Genomic DNA, 16688 nt, shown 5'->3' on the forward strand with positions numbered 1-16688 from the left:
GAGCAGCGGAGCTCTCCTCTCTGAGCCTGCCTTTCCTCCCCTCTGACCGTGGGGCCAGAGGACTGGGTGAGGGCTCATACCCGGCACCTGGCCTGCACATCGCCCGGGTTGGTGCTCAGTGATGCCTCTTCCTTCTCCTCTCTTAGGCCCCATGTGGGCCAGGCGCCGTGGCTGTGGGAGTGCTCTGTGCGTACATGTCTGCAGCCTCTGATGTTTTCAGAGAACTGTAAACCCTTGCGTCCTCCAGTTTGTGGTCCCAAACGGAGATAGACCCAAAGTAGCTGGAACTCAGGGCAGACTGTGGTAAATGCCATCACAGAGACACGCGCAGAGGGCGAGGTCATTCCAGCTGGTGGCATCGGGTTAGCATTTGGAAATCCGTAAGGGCATGCAGGGTAGAAGGAACAGCTCAAATAAAGGTATAGAAGTAGGATCAGAACATAGTGCGTTCAGGGCATGTGACCAGAGCCCCGTTTGTCTTCTCTGTGCTTGGGGACCATGTCCAGCCTGGACATATCCCCTTCCTTCCTCGCCTTTCAGCACTGGGCACACGGGCCCATGGTGCTGGGCTGAATGCCTGCTGCAGACATGTTTGCCCTAGGCCTCTAGCCGTCGGCACAACATGCGCCTCCTGACCCTGCTTGCCAGCAGCCAGCCAGCTCTTCCTGTCTGGGTTGGGTCCGTGTGTGTACGTCTGGGAAGGCGGATCCCACCAGGGCCCACGAGCACCCCTCCCATGATGCCCTGCCCTCTCGCGGTGCCTGAGTACGCAGGCTTGTCTAGCTGCCTGGAGATAAAACATACTAAAAGGGATCCCCAGGCAGCTGCAAAGTGGGTTCTGGGAATGAAAGAGCAAGGGCACATTCCATTCAGCAAAATTGATGAGCTCACACGCATTCCTTTATTTCTTTCCCTCCTTGTTCATCCTGTACAAACCCGTCAGCACCTCTTCTTCATCCTTCCATGCCCCTCGCACACGTGTTCATCCCGTCGTGTTAGTACCTGCTGCGCGTTCTTTCCGTCATTTGTACATCCACAAATGTCCACTGGGCTCTCCTGCAGTTCATTTGTTTGCTCTGCACTTGTTTATTAACCCAGGCAGGTGAGATGCGAGGCTCATGCTAGGATCCAGAGTGTGGCCTTTGCAGCCAGCCTGCCTGCCTGTGCTGAAATCCTGGCTCTTTCAATTTTTAATCATAAGACCTTAAACCAGTTGGTTAAACTCTCTGAGCCTCAGTTTCCTCATCTGTGAATGAGATAACAGCACCTACCTCAAAGAGTCATTGTGGGGATTAAATGAATTAGTCCATTTAAAGAAGTTGCTACTCTTGTGACATCATTGTTATGATTCAACCAATGTTTCACTGAGGCAACCTGCAGAGGTAGTAAGCTCCCCATCACTGGAGGTATGTAAATCAAAGTGGGACAGTATTGGGTGTGACCTGTGCCAAGGACTCCCCTGTGTTTACCGTTTGCCTTTTGTGGTCTGTACTTTGAAGACTGTCTTGGGCACAGGGAAAAGTGTTGCAGGTGGTCCAGGCTGCAAGATGTGAGGGAGGCAGCCCCCAGCTCTGAACCCCCCATGAAGTGGTGCTGCAGCAGTGCTTGAATGATGGGTACAAGGGTACAGCTCTGGGCCAGGCACTCTGGCTTCCGTTCTTGATCTGCCACATGGCTGTCCGTGTGACTCTGGTCCAGTCACAGCACTACTGGGAGGCTGATTTCCTCCTCTGAGAAATGGGGCTTGCAGAACCATGTCCTCTAAACCACCTGACCCTGGTGAGCCTCCGCTCATGGTGCTGCTGTTATTACCATAATTCCTCCAGGCTGTGGGAGGCTCTTGGGTTATGGGCATTTCTGGGGTCCTGGGAATGGTCTCCCTCTGTAAGTCCAGCCTGTAAATCAGAAATCTTTATCTTGCCCAGCCAAGCCTTCCTTGGAAACCACTGGCCCAGAGCTTTCCCTTTCCCTCCTCCCCATTCCCAGCCATCCCCGGGTCTGCCTGGCCTGGACACTGTTTGGTTCACCTGTGAGTTTGGGAGGGTCTCTTTCCCCAGGGCCTTGGCCTCCACCTCTCCACCTGGTCCTCTAGTCACCCTTGTAGACTCAGCTCGAATGTCACCACTCCTGAGAAGTGGCTCTGATGGTCCAGACCACAGCAGGCAGTTCTCTGGCCAGAGCCCCCAAGCCTCCACCTGCCTGTCCTTGAGGGCCGGGGCTGGGGCCAACACACCCACTTGGTTACAGGAGCCTAGCACAGAGTTATGTGTGTGGAATGGATGGATAAGCAGGGGACTAGTGCACCTGACCGCCGCCACAAGGTGCAGCACCAGGAGGGGGTAAATGGGTCAGCCTTCCACACTGGCTTAGCGCTGGCCTTGGGGTGGTTTCTGAGTTGGTGGCCTCTGTGGCCCCTGGGCAGTTCCTGAGTTGGTGGCTTCTGTGGCCACTGTGGCCTTGGGATGGTTTCTGAGTTGGTGGCCTCTGTGGCCCCTGAGCAGTTCCTGAGTTGGTGGCTTCTGTGGCCACTGTGGCCCTGGGGTGGTTTCTGAGTTGGTAGCCTCTGTGGCCCTGGGGGTGGTTTCTGAGTTGGTGGCCTCTGTGGCCCTGGGGCAGTTTCTGAGTTGGTGGCCTCTGTGGCCCGGGGGTGGTTTCTGAGTTGGTGGCCTCTGTGGCCTGGGGGTGGTTTCTGAGTTGGTGGCCTCTGTGGCCCCGGGGCAGTTTCTGAGTTGGTGGCCTCTGTGGCCCTGGGGCGGTTTCTGAGTTGGCGGCCTCTGTGGCCTGGGGGTGGTTTATGAGTTGGTGGCCTCTGTGGCCTGGGGGTGGTTTCTGAGTTGGTGGCCTCTGTGGCCTGGAGGTGGTTTCTGAGTTGGTGGCCTCTGTGGCCTGGGGGTGGTTTCTGAGTTGGTGACCTCTGTGGCCCGGGGACAGTTTCTGAGCCTCTGTGGCTCCCCACCTCCTTTATGCGTCCTCTCTCTCCTTCACTGGCTTCTTCTCTCCCCAACTGCTTATCCCTGGAATCTCCCAGGAGCTGGTTCTTGGCCTCCTCTCCGTGTGATCTCTCCCCTGGGTGGCCTCAGCCATCTGACCATTCTCAAGTTAGTATTCCCACTCAGACCCCTTGTGTGAACTCCAAGGCATGTCCTCAGCTGCCTCTTCACCCTCAAACTCTCATGGCCAGCAGGGCTCCCACCTTCCCCCACAGCCTACACCTCACAGCCGGCCCTCACTGCCACCTGTCCAGCTGCTTGGCCAGAAGCTCTGGGCCCCTCTTCCTGCCTCACCTTCATCTCATCCATCAGTGGGTTTTGTTGGTTCCAGCTTCACAATACTTCAGAATCCAGCCGCTTCTCCCAGCCCATTGAAGGTAGTCCGAGCCACTGAATCTCCTGCCTGGATCCTCACCCCTATTCTCCAGCCCCTGCCAGGGATCCTTGCTCCAAATAAATAAGACCACTTTCTCTTCTGCTTGGAACTCTCTATGGCTCCCTCCATTCCTCCTGCTCACCCTCTTTCTCCCTTCTCTCCCCTGCAGCACACCCACCTCCTGGTGGGCCCTTGAACCTGCACAGCTGGCTTCCTTCTCAGGGCCTTTACATCCCTGACCCCTCTGCCTGGACTGTCTGCATGGCCCAGTCTGTCATCTTGTCACATCTTTGCTCAGATGTCTTCTTTTCTGAGAATCCATCCCTGACCCATCCCGCCCAGCGCCCCCCGCTGTACCTGGGCACTCCCTGTCTCCTGCGTCCTGCTCTGTTTTATCCATAGCACTCATCACCACCTCCATTTATGTTTGTTTATGTATTTATTGTGTCCTCTCCCCTTGAGTGTCTGCCCCACAAGGGCAGGGATTTCTGTCTTGGTCACTGATGTACACCCAGTGCCAAGAACAGTGCTTGGTGCGTAGCAGGTGCTCAATAAATCTTTGTTGAATGAAGGGATGTTTGGGTGCCGAGACATCAGCCACATCTCTGAATGGTGAGCTCCCTGAGGGCAGGGCCTGGAGCTCTCTCCCTCCTGGTGGCCCAAGGTCTGCTGGCTGCACTCAGCCACTGTCCTGGGGACTCTGCAGCCTCTGATGGCCTCGCTTTCCCTGCAGACATCAACGAGTGTGTGACGGACCTGCACACGTGCAGCCGGGGTGAGCATTGTGTGAACACACTGGGCTCCTTCCACTGCGACAAGGCACTCACCTGTGAGCCAGGCTATGCCCTCAAGGATGGCGAGTGCGAAGGTGAGAAGGGCCCAGAAGGACCAACTGGAGGCCCCGCCCCATGGCCAGTTTTGCCCCGCCTCTCCCTGGTCCCACCCCTGTCCTGCCCTGGCCACGCTTAGGCCTGGCCATGCCCCTCTCCATCCCCTCCTTTCTAGCAAGCTCCCCTTAGTTGGGTTTCCTGCTGGTGGGAAGACCCCACAATGGTGGTGTTTGGGGCGGAGATGGGAGTCTGAGGCAGGGTGAGGGCAGGCTAGGTCCACCCCGGCTTTGCTCCTGCCTGCTGGTGTCTGGGTGCCAGTTATCCCCCGTGCTGTGGCCTGGTTTGTACACTGAGGTGGAGCCCACAGAGGGCTCACTCTGTCCCTTTCACTGGAAAATTCCAGCCTTCTAAGCAGAGGGAGGGGTTTCATCCAACCCTTTCAACAAGTACTTCTTGAGCTGCTCTTATGTGCCTGCTGGGTCCTGGGTACCAGGGATCCAGGGTGGGGTGCTGTGGCCCTTCTCTGACCTTGTGGTTGGGGCAGCGGGGTCCACACAGGCAAACAGAGATGGCAGAGTGACTGGGGGCTGGGGGCCCCTGTAAGTGGTGGGTTCAAGGAGGCCCCTGGAGGAGGTGATGTTGGAGTTGAGACCTGAATGAGAAGCTCCTGGGGAGGGTGTTCAGGCAGGGTTCAAGGCCTGTTGGGTGTGGGGAGGAAGCACTCTTGGCATGTTCCAGAAACAGAAAGACAGTCTCCGGGGTTGGAGCCTTCTTGCTACCTGTGCTACCTCCCTAAAGTGTGAACACATGACCTTACCTTAGAGATTTAGGCTCACGGTGGGGATATCCCCACTTCCGCCCCCTGCAAGTGTGGGACAGCGGCTAACAAAGCAGGCTTGGGAGCCAGTCCCCCGGGTTCTGGTCCTGGTGCAGTGCTCCCCAGCGGTAGAGCCTTGTCTCTGCCTCAGCTTCCCTCTTTGTGAGATGGGGCTTGTCATGACATCTACTTCTTAGGGCTGTGTGGGGATTAAGGAAATAAATCCATCTCGGAGTGCTCAGAACAATGGTGGGACCAAAGAGAAGCGCAGTAAACATGGTCACGTTGTTATTACTCCTGGGACAAAGGCCATGCCGGCAACAATGTGGCTGTGCCAGCTTCCCAGGGAGATCTTTGTGGCCATCAGGGTCATGGGTCTGAGGGCGGGGATGTGTGGGCAGGGCTGCTGAGTGTAAAGGCAGGACCTGCCCCCCAGCCCTTGACACCCAGCCTCTCCGCTGCAGACATGGATGAGTGTGCGATGGGCACGCACACCTGCCAGCCGGGCTTCTTGTGCCAGAACACCAAGGGCTCCTTCTACTGCCAGGCCCGGCAGCGCTGCATGGATGGCTTCCTGCAGGATCCTGAAGGCAACTGTGTGGGTGAGCGGGGGCTGCAGGGCTGGGGATCTCCAGCCTAGGGCTCTACTGGAGGCACTGTGGGGGCTTTGAGGGCTTTAGAGACCAGGGAGGCCTGGCTTGCTGCTCCATTCCTCTCCCAGCCCCCTTGTCCCTACCTGTGAATGGGCATGTCAAGTGTTCAACCCTGGAGGCACCACTGTCCCCAAAGTGTAGCTGCTCCTGTTACCTTGAGCTGTGAAACCTTGGCTGAGTTATTATTCAGTGGCCTCTGTGAAGCTATCTGTGGGGTTGGACTGGATGTGAATGAGTATCCCGTTTTTTTAACCAGTCAGCAGTGGCTATGTGATAGATCATGACCTGGCACAGACATCTACACACATCCAGGAAGAACTGCAACACCAGTGTCCCCACACAGTACTGCATGTGACACCCACTGAAATTTCCCATTTTCAGAGAATGCTAGTGAGACCTCCTAGAGTGATTCCATGCCGTACTCGAGGGTTGAGACTTAACAGTTTTACAGATGCTGGCCTAGTCCCCAAGTGGGTCTGAGATTCTACCTGCTCTGCGCCCCCCATCAACTCCTTCCAAAAAAGGGTTTGCTTAGTCTCTGTGCCTCTAAAACTTCTTGTTAATGTGCTGTGCTTCCCGGGCAGCTAGACCCCTGGCACGTGGTTGGTGTAGTTATCCTAGCACTCAGCCTCGATCCCGCCCTGCCTCCAGCTGCTCTGTTGGGCAGATGTGAGAGGGCGTAGGGCCAGCCATCAGGTGCTTGGGTTCTGGGAGGTGTATCCCTTGGGTAGTGGGGCACAGGGGTAGGACAGTCTGGCCCTGCAACTCTGACCAGGGCAGGTCTGGAGCCCAGGACCGACCCCCTCCCAGTGTGGCCCTGGGAGGGGCTGGGGCCTGGGAGGACACCATGCCGGGCTCCCTGTCACCTACACCTCCCTCTGCAGACATCAACGAGTGCACGTCACTGTCCGAGCCATGTCGGCCAGGCTTCAGCTGCATCAACACAGTGGGCTCCTACACATGCCAGAGGAACCCGCTGATCTGCGCACGCGGCTACCACGCCAGCGATGATGGGGCCAAGTGTGTGGGTAAGGCCAGCCGCCTCCGCCCTGCCAGCCAGCCCGGCCTGCCCGCTTCCCCACCCCTGGGAGGTGTGTGTGGAGGGAGCCCCAGGCCTCAAGGTATCCTGCTCACCCCCCACAGATGTGAATGAGTGTGAGACGGGTGTGCACCGTTGCGGTGAGGGCCAGGTGTGCCACAACCTCCCTGGCTCCTACCGCTGTGACTGCAAAGCCGGCTTTCAGCGGGATGCCTTCGGCCGGGGCTGCATCGGTAGGTAGGCTGGTGGCCAGGACCCCTGGGGAACACCTGGCTGGGCCCCTGCCCTCTGTGCACTCCACCTCCCCATGCCCAGCACCTCCACTGCCTGAGTGGGGCCCACCTGCTGGAGCCCACAAGGTCGCCTTCCAGCTGGCCTCATCCTCCTGCTGGGCCTGCCAGGGCCTGGCTCTGGCCCCCGCCCCCACCTTCTCAGTCCCTCCTGTCTCATCTCTGTGCCTCTGCCCCTCTTACTCTGGTCTTTCCTGCTTCCCTCGGTCTCTGTCACCTTCTCTTCTTGTCTGTTGCTTTGCCTGTGTCTGTCCCTCTGGCCTCTTCCTCTCGCCTTCCTCCAATACCCTTGCTGCCTCCCTGCCACCTGGTCTCTTTGCCTCTCTCTTTCCCTGTCCTGGCCTCTCCCTGTCTTTCCTTCTGGGTCCCTCTCCCACTTAGCCTCCCCTTCGGCCCTGGATGGCCCTTGGGGGTGGAGGGAGCTGGCTTTAGGGCCACCTAGCCTGTACCTGCTGCCTGCCCTCCCACAGACGTGAATGAGTGCTGGGCCTCGCCAGGCCGCCTGTGCCAGCACACGTGTGAGAACACACTCGGCTCCTACCGCTGTTCCTGCGCCTCCGGGTTCCTGCTAGCAGCGGACGGCAAGCGCTGTGAAGGTAGGCTGGCCCTCATCTCTGACCCTATGCCACCTGGTATCTGTAGTGGGCAGACCCGCCGTGGAAGGCCCAGAGCCTTCTGTGACCCTTCACCCTTACACCTTCACCCTCACACCTTCACCCATGCTGGCCCTTCCTTCCTCCTCTGTCTGGCCCAACCCTCTCTGGCCTCCACTCTCACCTTCCTTCTGTTGTTTTCTGCCCTGAATTCCCCTGCTGAGGTCCTGGGGCCCCAGCTCCCTCAGTCCAGAGAGGCTGAGTCTCTGTGTCATCTGTACCCACAAATAGGGTATCTGAGGCATCCAAGGTCTGTGTACCTACCTGTACGGGACGCGCCTGTGGCTGAGGGAGGGGCTGTAACATTATTCCCATGTGTGTTCATGGTGCTGTTGGCCCCAGCTCAGTGGGGACTGGTGTGGAGTAAGGCCACCAGGCTGCTCAGTGAGGGGGCGAGGGGCCAAGCCAGAAGGCCATGGGGTCTTGGCCCCATTTACCTGGCACGGTCTTTCCCAGCCCCTCCCCAGCCTGGAGGCAATTTCCTCATTTTCTCCTGGTGAGGTGAGTTGGCTGAGACCCCTGGGAGGCCATGGATCCCTTCCCAGTCACCAGGCCTGGCAGGAGAGCTGGCCCTCGCATAGGTCAACCCCAGTCCAGGCCGGGGAGCTTGGTGGGCCTGGCTGTCAGACAGCATTTGGATGGGCTCTCCAAGGCAGATTTGGGCCCTGCCATGACTGCCTGCTGGTGTCCCTGCAGACGTGAATGAGTGTGAGGCCCAGCGCTGCAGCCAGGAGTGTGCCAACATCTACGGCTCCTACCAGTGCTACTGCCGCCAGGGCTACCAGCTGGCTGAGGATGGGCACACCTGCACAGGTACCTCTCCCCTGTCCAAGGGCCCCCTTCCAGAGAGTCACTCCTTTCCCTTGTGCCAGGCTCCCCGAGAGTCCCTCCTGGGCCATGGACACAGAAAGGTTTTAGCATCAGATCTGAGTTCAAGCCCCAGCCCTGCAGTTTCCTGGCTGTGTGACCTTGGGCAGATTGCCTCTCCACTCTGACCTCAGTCTCCTCCACTGTAAAATGGGAAGAATGGTCCTGACTTCAGGGGGATGAAGACCTAAGTTTACATAGGTGCCCATGACTGGCATCTGATTGTCCCCTCAGCTGGTAGTAGCAGTCACGGAGCAGCCCTAGGGCATAAGCACTGGAGTGGGAGTCCTGTTTCGCTTCGTGGCCTTGGGCAACTCTCTTCTACTCTCTCAGTCCCCTTGTCTTCATTTAAAAAATGGGCCCCTAAGCTCTATGGCTGTGACAGGGACAGGCTGACTGTCAGTGGCTGGGCTCTGTGGGTGGACGAGGTTCACCAGGGGCTGAACCTCTCTCTGACAGACATCGATGAGTGTGCTCAAGGCGCCGGCATCCTCTGCACCTTCCGCTGTCTCAACGTGCCAGGGAGCTACCAGTGTGCATGCCCTGAGCAGGGCTATACCATGACGGCCAACGGGAGGTCCTGCAAGGGTGAGCAAGTCCCCCCACACGCCCCCGCCTCCATCAGGGCCTTGGGCAGGCTCCAAGCAGGCACAGAAAAGCTCACACAGCTTGCATGCACTTGGAGCCCCCACACCCAGTGAATAAATGCAGGATGGCCAATGCTACCAGTGGCCATGTTAACTGAGGTTGTGCCTGGGATGAAGAATGTGACAATCTTGCTGCTGCTCAGTCCAGCTTAGAATCTTCCAGGCTTGTGCTCAGCTCTGGACCCTGCCCTGAGAGTGGAACAGGGATACTATGGGGTGGTTCTACGGAGGCATGAAGCCTGCCCAGTGAGGAGACTGCAGAAGAGCCGCGGGGGTCCCAGGCAGTGTCCCGAGTCTCTGCAGTGTTATGCAGGGACAAGGGGATCAGGCAGGTCTGTGGACCCAGAGAGTAGGGCGGGATCCTGGGGAGTAGAGAAGGGTGTCATGGGGAGGCTTTTCCCAACCCTGGTACAGAAAGGCATTCTCCTCATCAGAGCTGTGTAGAGCTGGGAGGGGCTGCACAATGGGAGGGTCCCCCACTCCCCTGCTATCGAGGATGTACAAGAGCTGGGCAGTCACCTGTGGAATTTGCAAGAGAGGGGACTGTGTCCCTGGATAGAGACCGTGTTCTGTGGTATTTAATGTTCCTCCTCTGCTAGAGAGTCATAATTCTAAGTTCAGTGCCATTTGCCACCGGATTCTGGGCCTGGTAAGCCACCAGGGCAAGGTGAGGGGCCAGGACACAGAAGGGGTCATTGCCCCAGGAGAACCAACCACTCAGCCCCATGGCCTCTTGGCCCCTCGCTCCCTTGGCCCCTCGGTCCCTTGGCGCCGCAGAGCTCAGACCTCCTCCTGACTTCAGTGGCCAGGTCTTCCCCACACATGGAGCTGAGAACCTGGAGTTCCCTGGGGTGCAGCTTTCGGGGTGTGACCAGGGTCCTGGCCCAGCCTTGGGCATCTTCTTGGCCCACAAAAGCAGAGGGGTCAGAGTTAGCTCCCAGAAGGGTTTGGAGTTAGCTCAGCACAGTGCAGGCTGGTGGTTGCTACCTGTCAGTGGATCCTGAGATCAAGTCGATAGACTTCAGCCAGCTGTCTGTGTTCTCCTTTCCATTAGCATAGAACAGAAAGCAGCATAGGGCAGGGTGGAGTGGCGTGGCATGGGGCAGGTCAGAGTGCAGTGTGACCCTAGGTTCCAGCCCTTATGTGTGTACCTAGTCCCAATGCACAAGGAGTCCTTTGTGTGGGTGGATGCAAACATATCAGAGTCATAAGTTAAATCAGAAGACCGTGAGAAGACCCTATAAATCACTGACTGGGAGGCCTGCTGGGCCCACAGAAGCTGGCTTAGGTCTTGCTGGCTGCAAAGCCCTCTTCTTTTTAATTAAAAAAAAAAGTCGGTATGGACTCCGTAAAAGGTAAGGATTCTATTCACCATGTGCTCAGCTCGGCAGGAAATACAACTTTATCCTTCTGGATTGTGATTTCACATGTGACACCAAGGCCCTGTTCCTCCTGGTGGCAGAACACAAGTGTGGCCACTTCAAGGAAGCCCCATCAGACACTGCAGTGACATTTGCTCTTGGAGGAGTTTCAGGATGCAAACCTGTCTACATTGAGGACAGACTCTCCCTGGCTGTTTATTTTCTGACCTACACCAAACACCTTGGGGGTGCTCAGGACACCTGGATGCCCACATGTGCCTGGCTAGCCACTAGAGAGGGCTTCCCGGGACCTGGCATATGCCCATCGTGGGTGCACCTGACCCCAGCGCTTCTCTCCTGCCCGGGCTTGCCCGCCACCCCGTCTCTGCGTCCTCTTCTTGGGGTGGCTGCTCCTCTGCCCGGACGACTTGCTCTGTGTTGAAGAACTGGCGAGGCCAGGTCCCCTCTGCAGGCCCCCAGTGTGCCACCAGCCCCACCAGGAGGTTGGGGCAAGGTAGAGCCCCACACCTGCACATCTGCCGCCCTCGCTTGCTCTCCAGACCTTACTTCTGGAAGAGCCTTCTGACTCACATGGAGGGCGAGGGCACAGTGGGGGCTGCCGGCTCCCCGGCCTCATCCATTTCACAGGTCACTCCATGTAGCCACTTCTGCAGCTCCTGACCTTCAGAGCTAAGAGGCTGTCCTCTTCTCCTGTTCTGGCTCGGGCCAAACCCTGAGGTCTCTCGGCTCAAACAGGGTGGGGGGAGGCTGGCTTGGGGGAAAGAATGTGTTGGATAATGTCTCCGTTAGCCTTTAGCCTCTCTCCAAGTTAAAAAAGAAAAAGACAGGAAAATCCGAAGGAATTTAGACTCAGCCCTCTCACCTGGCATGCGCACTCCATGAAGGTAGGGCCCTATCTGTCCGGCTCACCAGCATCTAGAGCAATGCCCAGCACATAGTAGGTGCTCATTGGGCAGTTGACCCCATGACTGAGCTGAGAGGGAACCACTGCTCATGTTTGCATGCATTTCCCTCCAGTCTTTCCCTTAGCAGATATAAACACACACACACACACACACACACACACACACACACACACACACTGCTGAAAGTCACTCTGAGTCCCGGTCGTTTCTGTGTAGTAAGAGCCCATCTCTGCATGCCGCTCGATGGGGCAGGCCAGCTTTGAGCAGCACTCTCGGTCTTGCCCCTGAGCTCTTGTGGGCTTCTGGGCCTCAAGTCCTTCAGAAGCCCTTGGAAGCCTCTCTTCCGGGGCTGAATTTTGTAGGACTCCCCTGTTTCGTCCTTTTTGCTCTGTCACCCACTTTTGCACATCTGAGTTGTGGCTGACCCTGGCTGTCTCTGATGAGGCTGTGATGGCAGCCCTGGATACGAGGCCTAGTCCAGCTCCCACGTTAGCCTGCGCTCTCCAGGGGCCTGGCAGCGCCGATGGGCGAGGCCCTGGGGCGTTAGGGAAGACCTGCGACTGACCGCCTCCCGCGAGCTTGGTGAGGCCAGGCTGTCGCCGCTCACCCTTCTTGGCCCTTCCCTTCTGGGCATCTCCATCAGCAGCAGCCCAGAGCCAAAGCAAAAAGCTCCCACATCCTTCCTGCCCCACCCACATAAGCTCCAGGGTCACTGGAGCGGGCCACCCGGGGCATAGGCCAAGGAGCAGGAGGAGGCCCTCTCCATGTGGAGTCCACGAGTGAATAATCAGCAGCCTGGGACCACCCGGTTGGGCTCTACCCTGCCTGGCCTCTTGCCATGTTTTCTCCCACTCACCTCTGCGCCACCCTGGGGCCTATTTTACGGAGGGAGGGAAGTGAGGCCTGGAGAGGTAAATAGATGTGAGCTGACCCGCTACAAGAGAGCCTGGTGGCCAAGAGCCCAGAGTCTGAGGCGGTCCAGGGGTATTGAGTCCTGGCCTTGCCCTGGCAGCTGTGTGACCCTGGGCACATTTGTGGACACCTGCACCTGCCCCGTGGGGTTGGCGTGGGTGCAGAGTCCCTCAAGCATCACAGGGATGTCAGGCAGTAAACTCTGGAGGCAGGCTGACTATTGGTATTATTACTATTATGTTGTTGTTATTGTTAAGAGTCAGCTTGGCATCATGACTGGGTCCCAGATTTTGGCATCAGGCATGCCTGACTTGCTGCCCCGCTCGCTGCTGTGTGACCTTGAGCAAGGCTTTGCCCCTCTCTGAGCCTCCACACCCTCCTCTTTCTGAGGAAGCCAGTGACCCTCGCTGCACAGGGCTGGTGTGAGGACTGAGTGAGGACAAATTCCTAAATCGTGTCAATATGGAGGATTGGAAAACAAAAACTGAAGCCCTCTGTGGTTGCCCCTGGAACACCCCCTGCCCCTACCCCACGGGACTTTCTGGAGGCCTCCTGAGGCGGCCCTCTCTGGGCTGAGCAGCTCATCCTCAAAGTTTCTCAAGAACCCATTTCTAAGACCTTTTGTCCTCCAGGGTGCCTGTGGGTTACACACACACACACACACACCCACACCCACACACACCCCTACCCCACCCCTGCTTCTCTGAGAATACCATGAATATGGTATCTATTCATATGTCTGTTGACGTTTATATGTGTATGTTTCTTTGTCCCAAATGGGCCTTCTGTGTGTTTGTTTCTGTGCACCTGTGGGGGTGTGCGTGTGCTCACGTGTGTGCTGAACCTATGTGCCTGTTGGAGTTGCATATGTATGTTTGCTTCTGAATGTACAGGAAGTGTGAGCACGTCTGTTGCTCATGGGGGACATTGACTCATAGCTTTGCGTCTCGGAGTCGGGACTTGCAAGTGATGGGTCTTGGACTTCCATCCAGCAAGAAGTATTGAGCGCTGCTCCATGCAGGCACTCCACTGGGCACTGGGGACAGCATGGGAATGAGAAAGACAAACACCCCTGCCCTCCTGGAGCCCAGGTTGAGGGGGGACGGTAGAAACATACAAAACATGCAGCCATACCAAACAGCCTCGGTGTGTTGCAGAGCATGGAGCCATAGGAGGATGATAAAATGGGGTGGGATGGAGGGTGATGGGGCAGGAGGACCACTGTAGAGTGGTCAGGGAGGCCATCCTGGAGGGGGTGACTCAAGATCTGAGAGTTAAAAGATGAGAAGGCGCCAGCAGTAGGAAAAGCTGGGGATAGCGTTCCAGCAGCAGCAAAGGCCCTGGGTAGGATAAGGGTCAGGCTATTGGGGCAGCCCAAGGATGTCCAGCAGGACTGTGGCCTCTGTGGAAGAGAAGGGGCTTAGAGAGGCCAGAGAGCCTTGCACTGTGTGGCTTGGCATCCAGGGGAGGGAGCTGGGCTTTATTCTGGAGCGCGAGAAGCCTTGGGAGGGCATGACATGAGGTGATTGACACTTTAGAGCCAGGCCCCCTGCTGCGGGGTGCCGAGCAGGTGAGATGGGGCATGTGTGTGCAGGGAGGCACGCGGGCTATTGTCACAGGTCCGGCTGCTGTGGGGCCCAGGCCTTTCATGCAGGCTGGGGAGTTTCAGGCTGGGTCCCCCAGCTGTGGGGACCCTGCCATTGCCCCTCTTCTCCCCCAGACGTGGATGAGTGTGCACTGGGTACCCACAACTGTTCCGAGGCTGAGACCTGCCACAACATCCAGGGTAGCTTCCGCTGCCTGCGCTTCGAGTGTCCTCCCAACTATGTCCAAGTCTCCAAAACGTGAGTGTCCCCACCCCAGTCCCAGTCCCAGGGAGCCTGTCCTGGTCCTGTACTATCCAGGGAGAGGCTGAGAGATGGGCGCCTGCCTTGATCACCTCCCTCTCTTCCCAGCCCCTGACTGCTGGGTCTGTGGGCTAGGTGACCAAAACAAATATAAGTAGCTTTTAGAGAGTTCAGGGTTGAGAGAAGGAAGGGGAAAAGACACACAGAAAACACCAGCCCTCTTCCTCATACACACACATGGTAGTTACTGCTGTGTGACCAGTTATCCCAACCAACATTTAGCACCAGAATACAACAGATACTTACTCTTTGTCACGCAGTGTCTGAGGGCTAGGAGCCTGGGAGTGGTGTAGCTAGGTGGTCTGGCTCAGGATCTCAGGGGCTGCCTGTCCAGGGTGCGGGGTCCTGCCACTGCTCATGTGGCTCTGGGCAGGAGGCCTCAGCTCCGCATCACATGAACCCCTCCACAAGGCTGCTTGTGACATGCCACTCCCCAGCTCAGTGTATCAGGAGTGCCAGCGGCAGCCCCTTAACCTCACTTAACCTCAGAACTGACAGACCGCTACTCTGCCACCAGCCACACGGCCCAGCACTTGGGAGGGACCCTGGGAGGGACACTGGGTGCACTGGGAAGAAGGGAGAAGGAGGAGGAAGGGAAGGGGAGAGGGAAAAGGAAGGAGAAAGGAAGAATGGGAGGATGGCAGGAGGGAGGAAAAAAGGAGCATGGGGACAGGTAAGAGCTGTTAACGAGCCTGGCCAGTGCCATGCTAAATTCACCCATTCCAGTGAGCCTGTGAAGGTTTTATTAACCTCATCTCGCAGGCAAGGAAACTGAGACCCAGGGGACGTAAGGGGACTTACCTGAGGCTTCCAGGCCATTAGGGAGAGAGCTGGCCCTTGATCCTGCCGCTGAGCTGTGCCATCTGTGTCCCTGTCTGGGGATGAGGGGGGTGGGCGAGCTGTGGGTGACCTGGCCTATCCTCCCTGCAGGAAGTGCGAGCGCACCACGTGCCACGACTTCCTGGAGTGCCAGAACTCGCCAGCGCGCATCACGCACTACCAGCTCAACTTCCAGACGGGCCTCCTGGTGCCTGCGCATATCTTCCGCATTGGCCCCGCGCCAGCCTTCACGGGGGACACCATCGCCCTCAACATCATCAAGGGCAACGAGGAGGGCTACTTTGGCACGCGCAGGCTCAACGCCTACACGGGTGTGGTCTACCTGCAGCGGGCCGTGCTGGAGCCCCGGGACTTTGCCCTGGACGTGGAGATGAAGCTCTGGAGGCAGGGCTCCGTCACCACCTTCCTGGCCAAGATGCACATCTTCTTCACCACCTTTGCCCTGTGAGGTGCCAGCACGGGCCACCTGCGGGTGTGGCGCAGTCCAGGGCTCACACTGCGTGGGAGGGACTGGGTCACTATTGTGGTTTTTACTATAACTTTGTAAATTAACTTAATTTTGCTGACTTGACTCCTGTGGGCTTCTGGACCCCTCCTCTGCCCCGCAGGAGGAAGTTCCACGGCAGGTGGTGCGTTCCCACGCAGGCACCAAGTGGAAGCTTGCACGGTGGGCCACGGCCGTGGCGGGTGCCCTGTGGGTGAGGCTGGGTGATGACCTGAGGACCAGAGACACGCGACCATGTTGGGGCTCTTGGACTCCTCTGGATGACCCGTCCCCAAAGTTGACATTCCATTTCATGTTCCACTGTGATTCATTCTTTTCTTTTTTAAAAAATCATTTTAAAGTTTTTTGTTTAATTATAAAGTAGTACATGTACATTATAAAAAAAAAAGTTCAACTAGTATGAAAGGGTTATAAAGTAACAGAGGAAAACGCCTCTTGGTCCCTTTACTTTTGTAAAGTGTTTAGAGTTTGACAACGTTGTCCAGATGTCACAGGGCTCTATGGCCTGGCCAGCATGTCAATTCATTGATGAAGACCTTGATGTCCTTCTCAACGAGCCCCGAACCTGAAGTTCACTTTGGGGTGAGGGCACCCCAGTGTGAGCAGTCACTGACCAGGCTCTTTATTCTGCTTTTACCACTTCAGCTTTCCCTCCTCCCTCCTCCTCCCTCCTCCCTCCTCTGCCTTCCCCAAATGAAGACCTCCACTGATGGCCTGTCACTTGGATGTCATCCAGAACTTGTCCTGGCCCCTGTTGCTGAGCCGTCAGGTCAGGCAGTAGACCTGGGCAGGAGCCTGAAGGAACCTGGGAAACTGAGGCACTGAGAGCGGAAGCGATGTGCCCCCAGCCCTCAGCGAGCATCAGAGCAGGTGTCGGGACCCAGCTCTGAGGACCCTGCTCGGGCTCCGTGGGTCTAGAGTTAAATATAGGGGGCGGCAGCCAGCACTTTTAAAATGACGTAGAATAGAGCAGATGAGATATGAGTGCTTCACACCCTGTAAAGAGAAGAACTGCTTCACCAAACCACAGTACATGGGGCGTGTGCACCTATGCGTGGGCACGCTAGCTCTGGCT

At 57.3% G+C, this 16688-nt stretch overlaps 1 protein-coding gene across 2 annotated transcripts in view; it reads left to right on the forward strand.

The window, feature by feature from the left end:
* FBLN2 (fibulin 2) overlaps positions 1 to 16042 on the forward strand; it is an 88577-nt gene extending 72535 nt beyond the window's left edge. For both annotated transcript variants that reach the window (XM_003826237.5, XM_003826238.5), the window contains 9 exons: positions 4100 to 4234; positions 5478 to 5615; positions 6551 to 6694; positions 6810 to 6938; positions 7466 to 7591; positions 8345 to 8461; positions 8975 to 9103; positions 14082 to 14205; positions 15199 to 16042. In XM_003826237.5, the coding sequence (XP_003826285.3) occupies positions 4100 to 4234; positions 5478 to 5615; positions 6551 to 6694; positions 6810 to 6938; positions 7466 to 7591; positions 8345 to 8461; positions 8975 to 9103; positions 14082 to 14205; positions 15199 to 15556 (1400 nt within the window). In that variant the 3' untranslated portion in view covers positions 15557 to 16042. The remainder of the gene's footprint in view (positions 1 to 4099; positions 4235 to 5477; positions 5616 to 6550; positions 6695 to 6809; positions 6939 to 7465; positions 7592 to 8344; positions 8462 to 8974; positions 9104 to 14081; positions 14206 to 15198) is intronic.
* The last annotated feature ends 646 nt before the right edge of the window (positions 16043 to 16688 follow it).

This window comes from Pan paniscus, chromosome 2 (genome assembly GCF_029289425.2).
Source record: "Pan paniscus chromosome 2, NHGRI_mPanPan1-v2.0_pri, whole genome shotgun sequence".
Taxonomy (NCBI): Eukaryota; Metazoa; Chordata; class Mammalia; order Primates; family Hominidae; genus Pan; species Pan paniscus.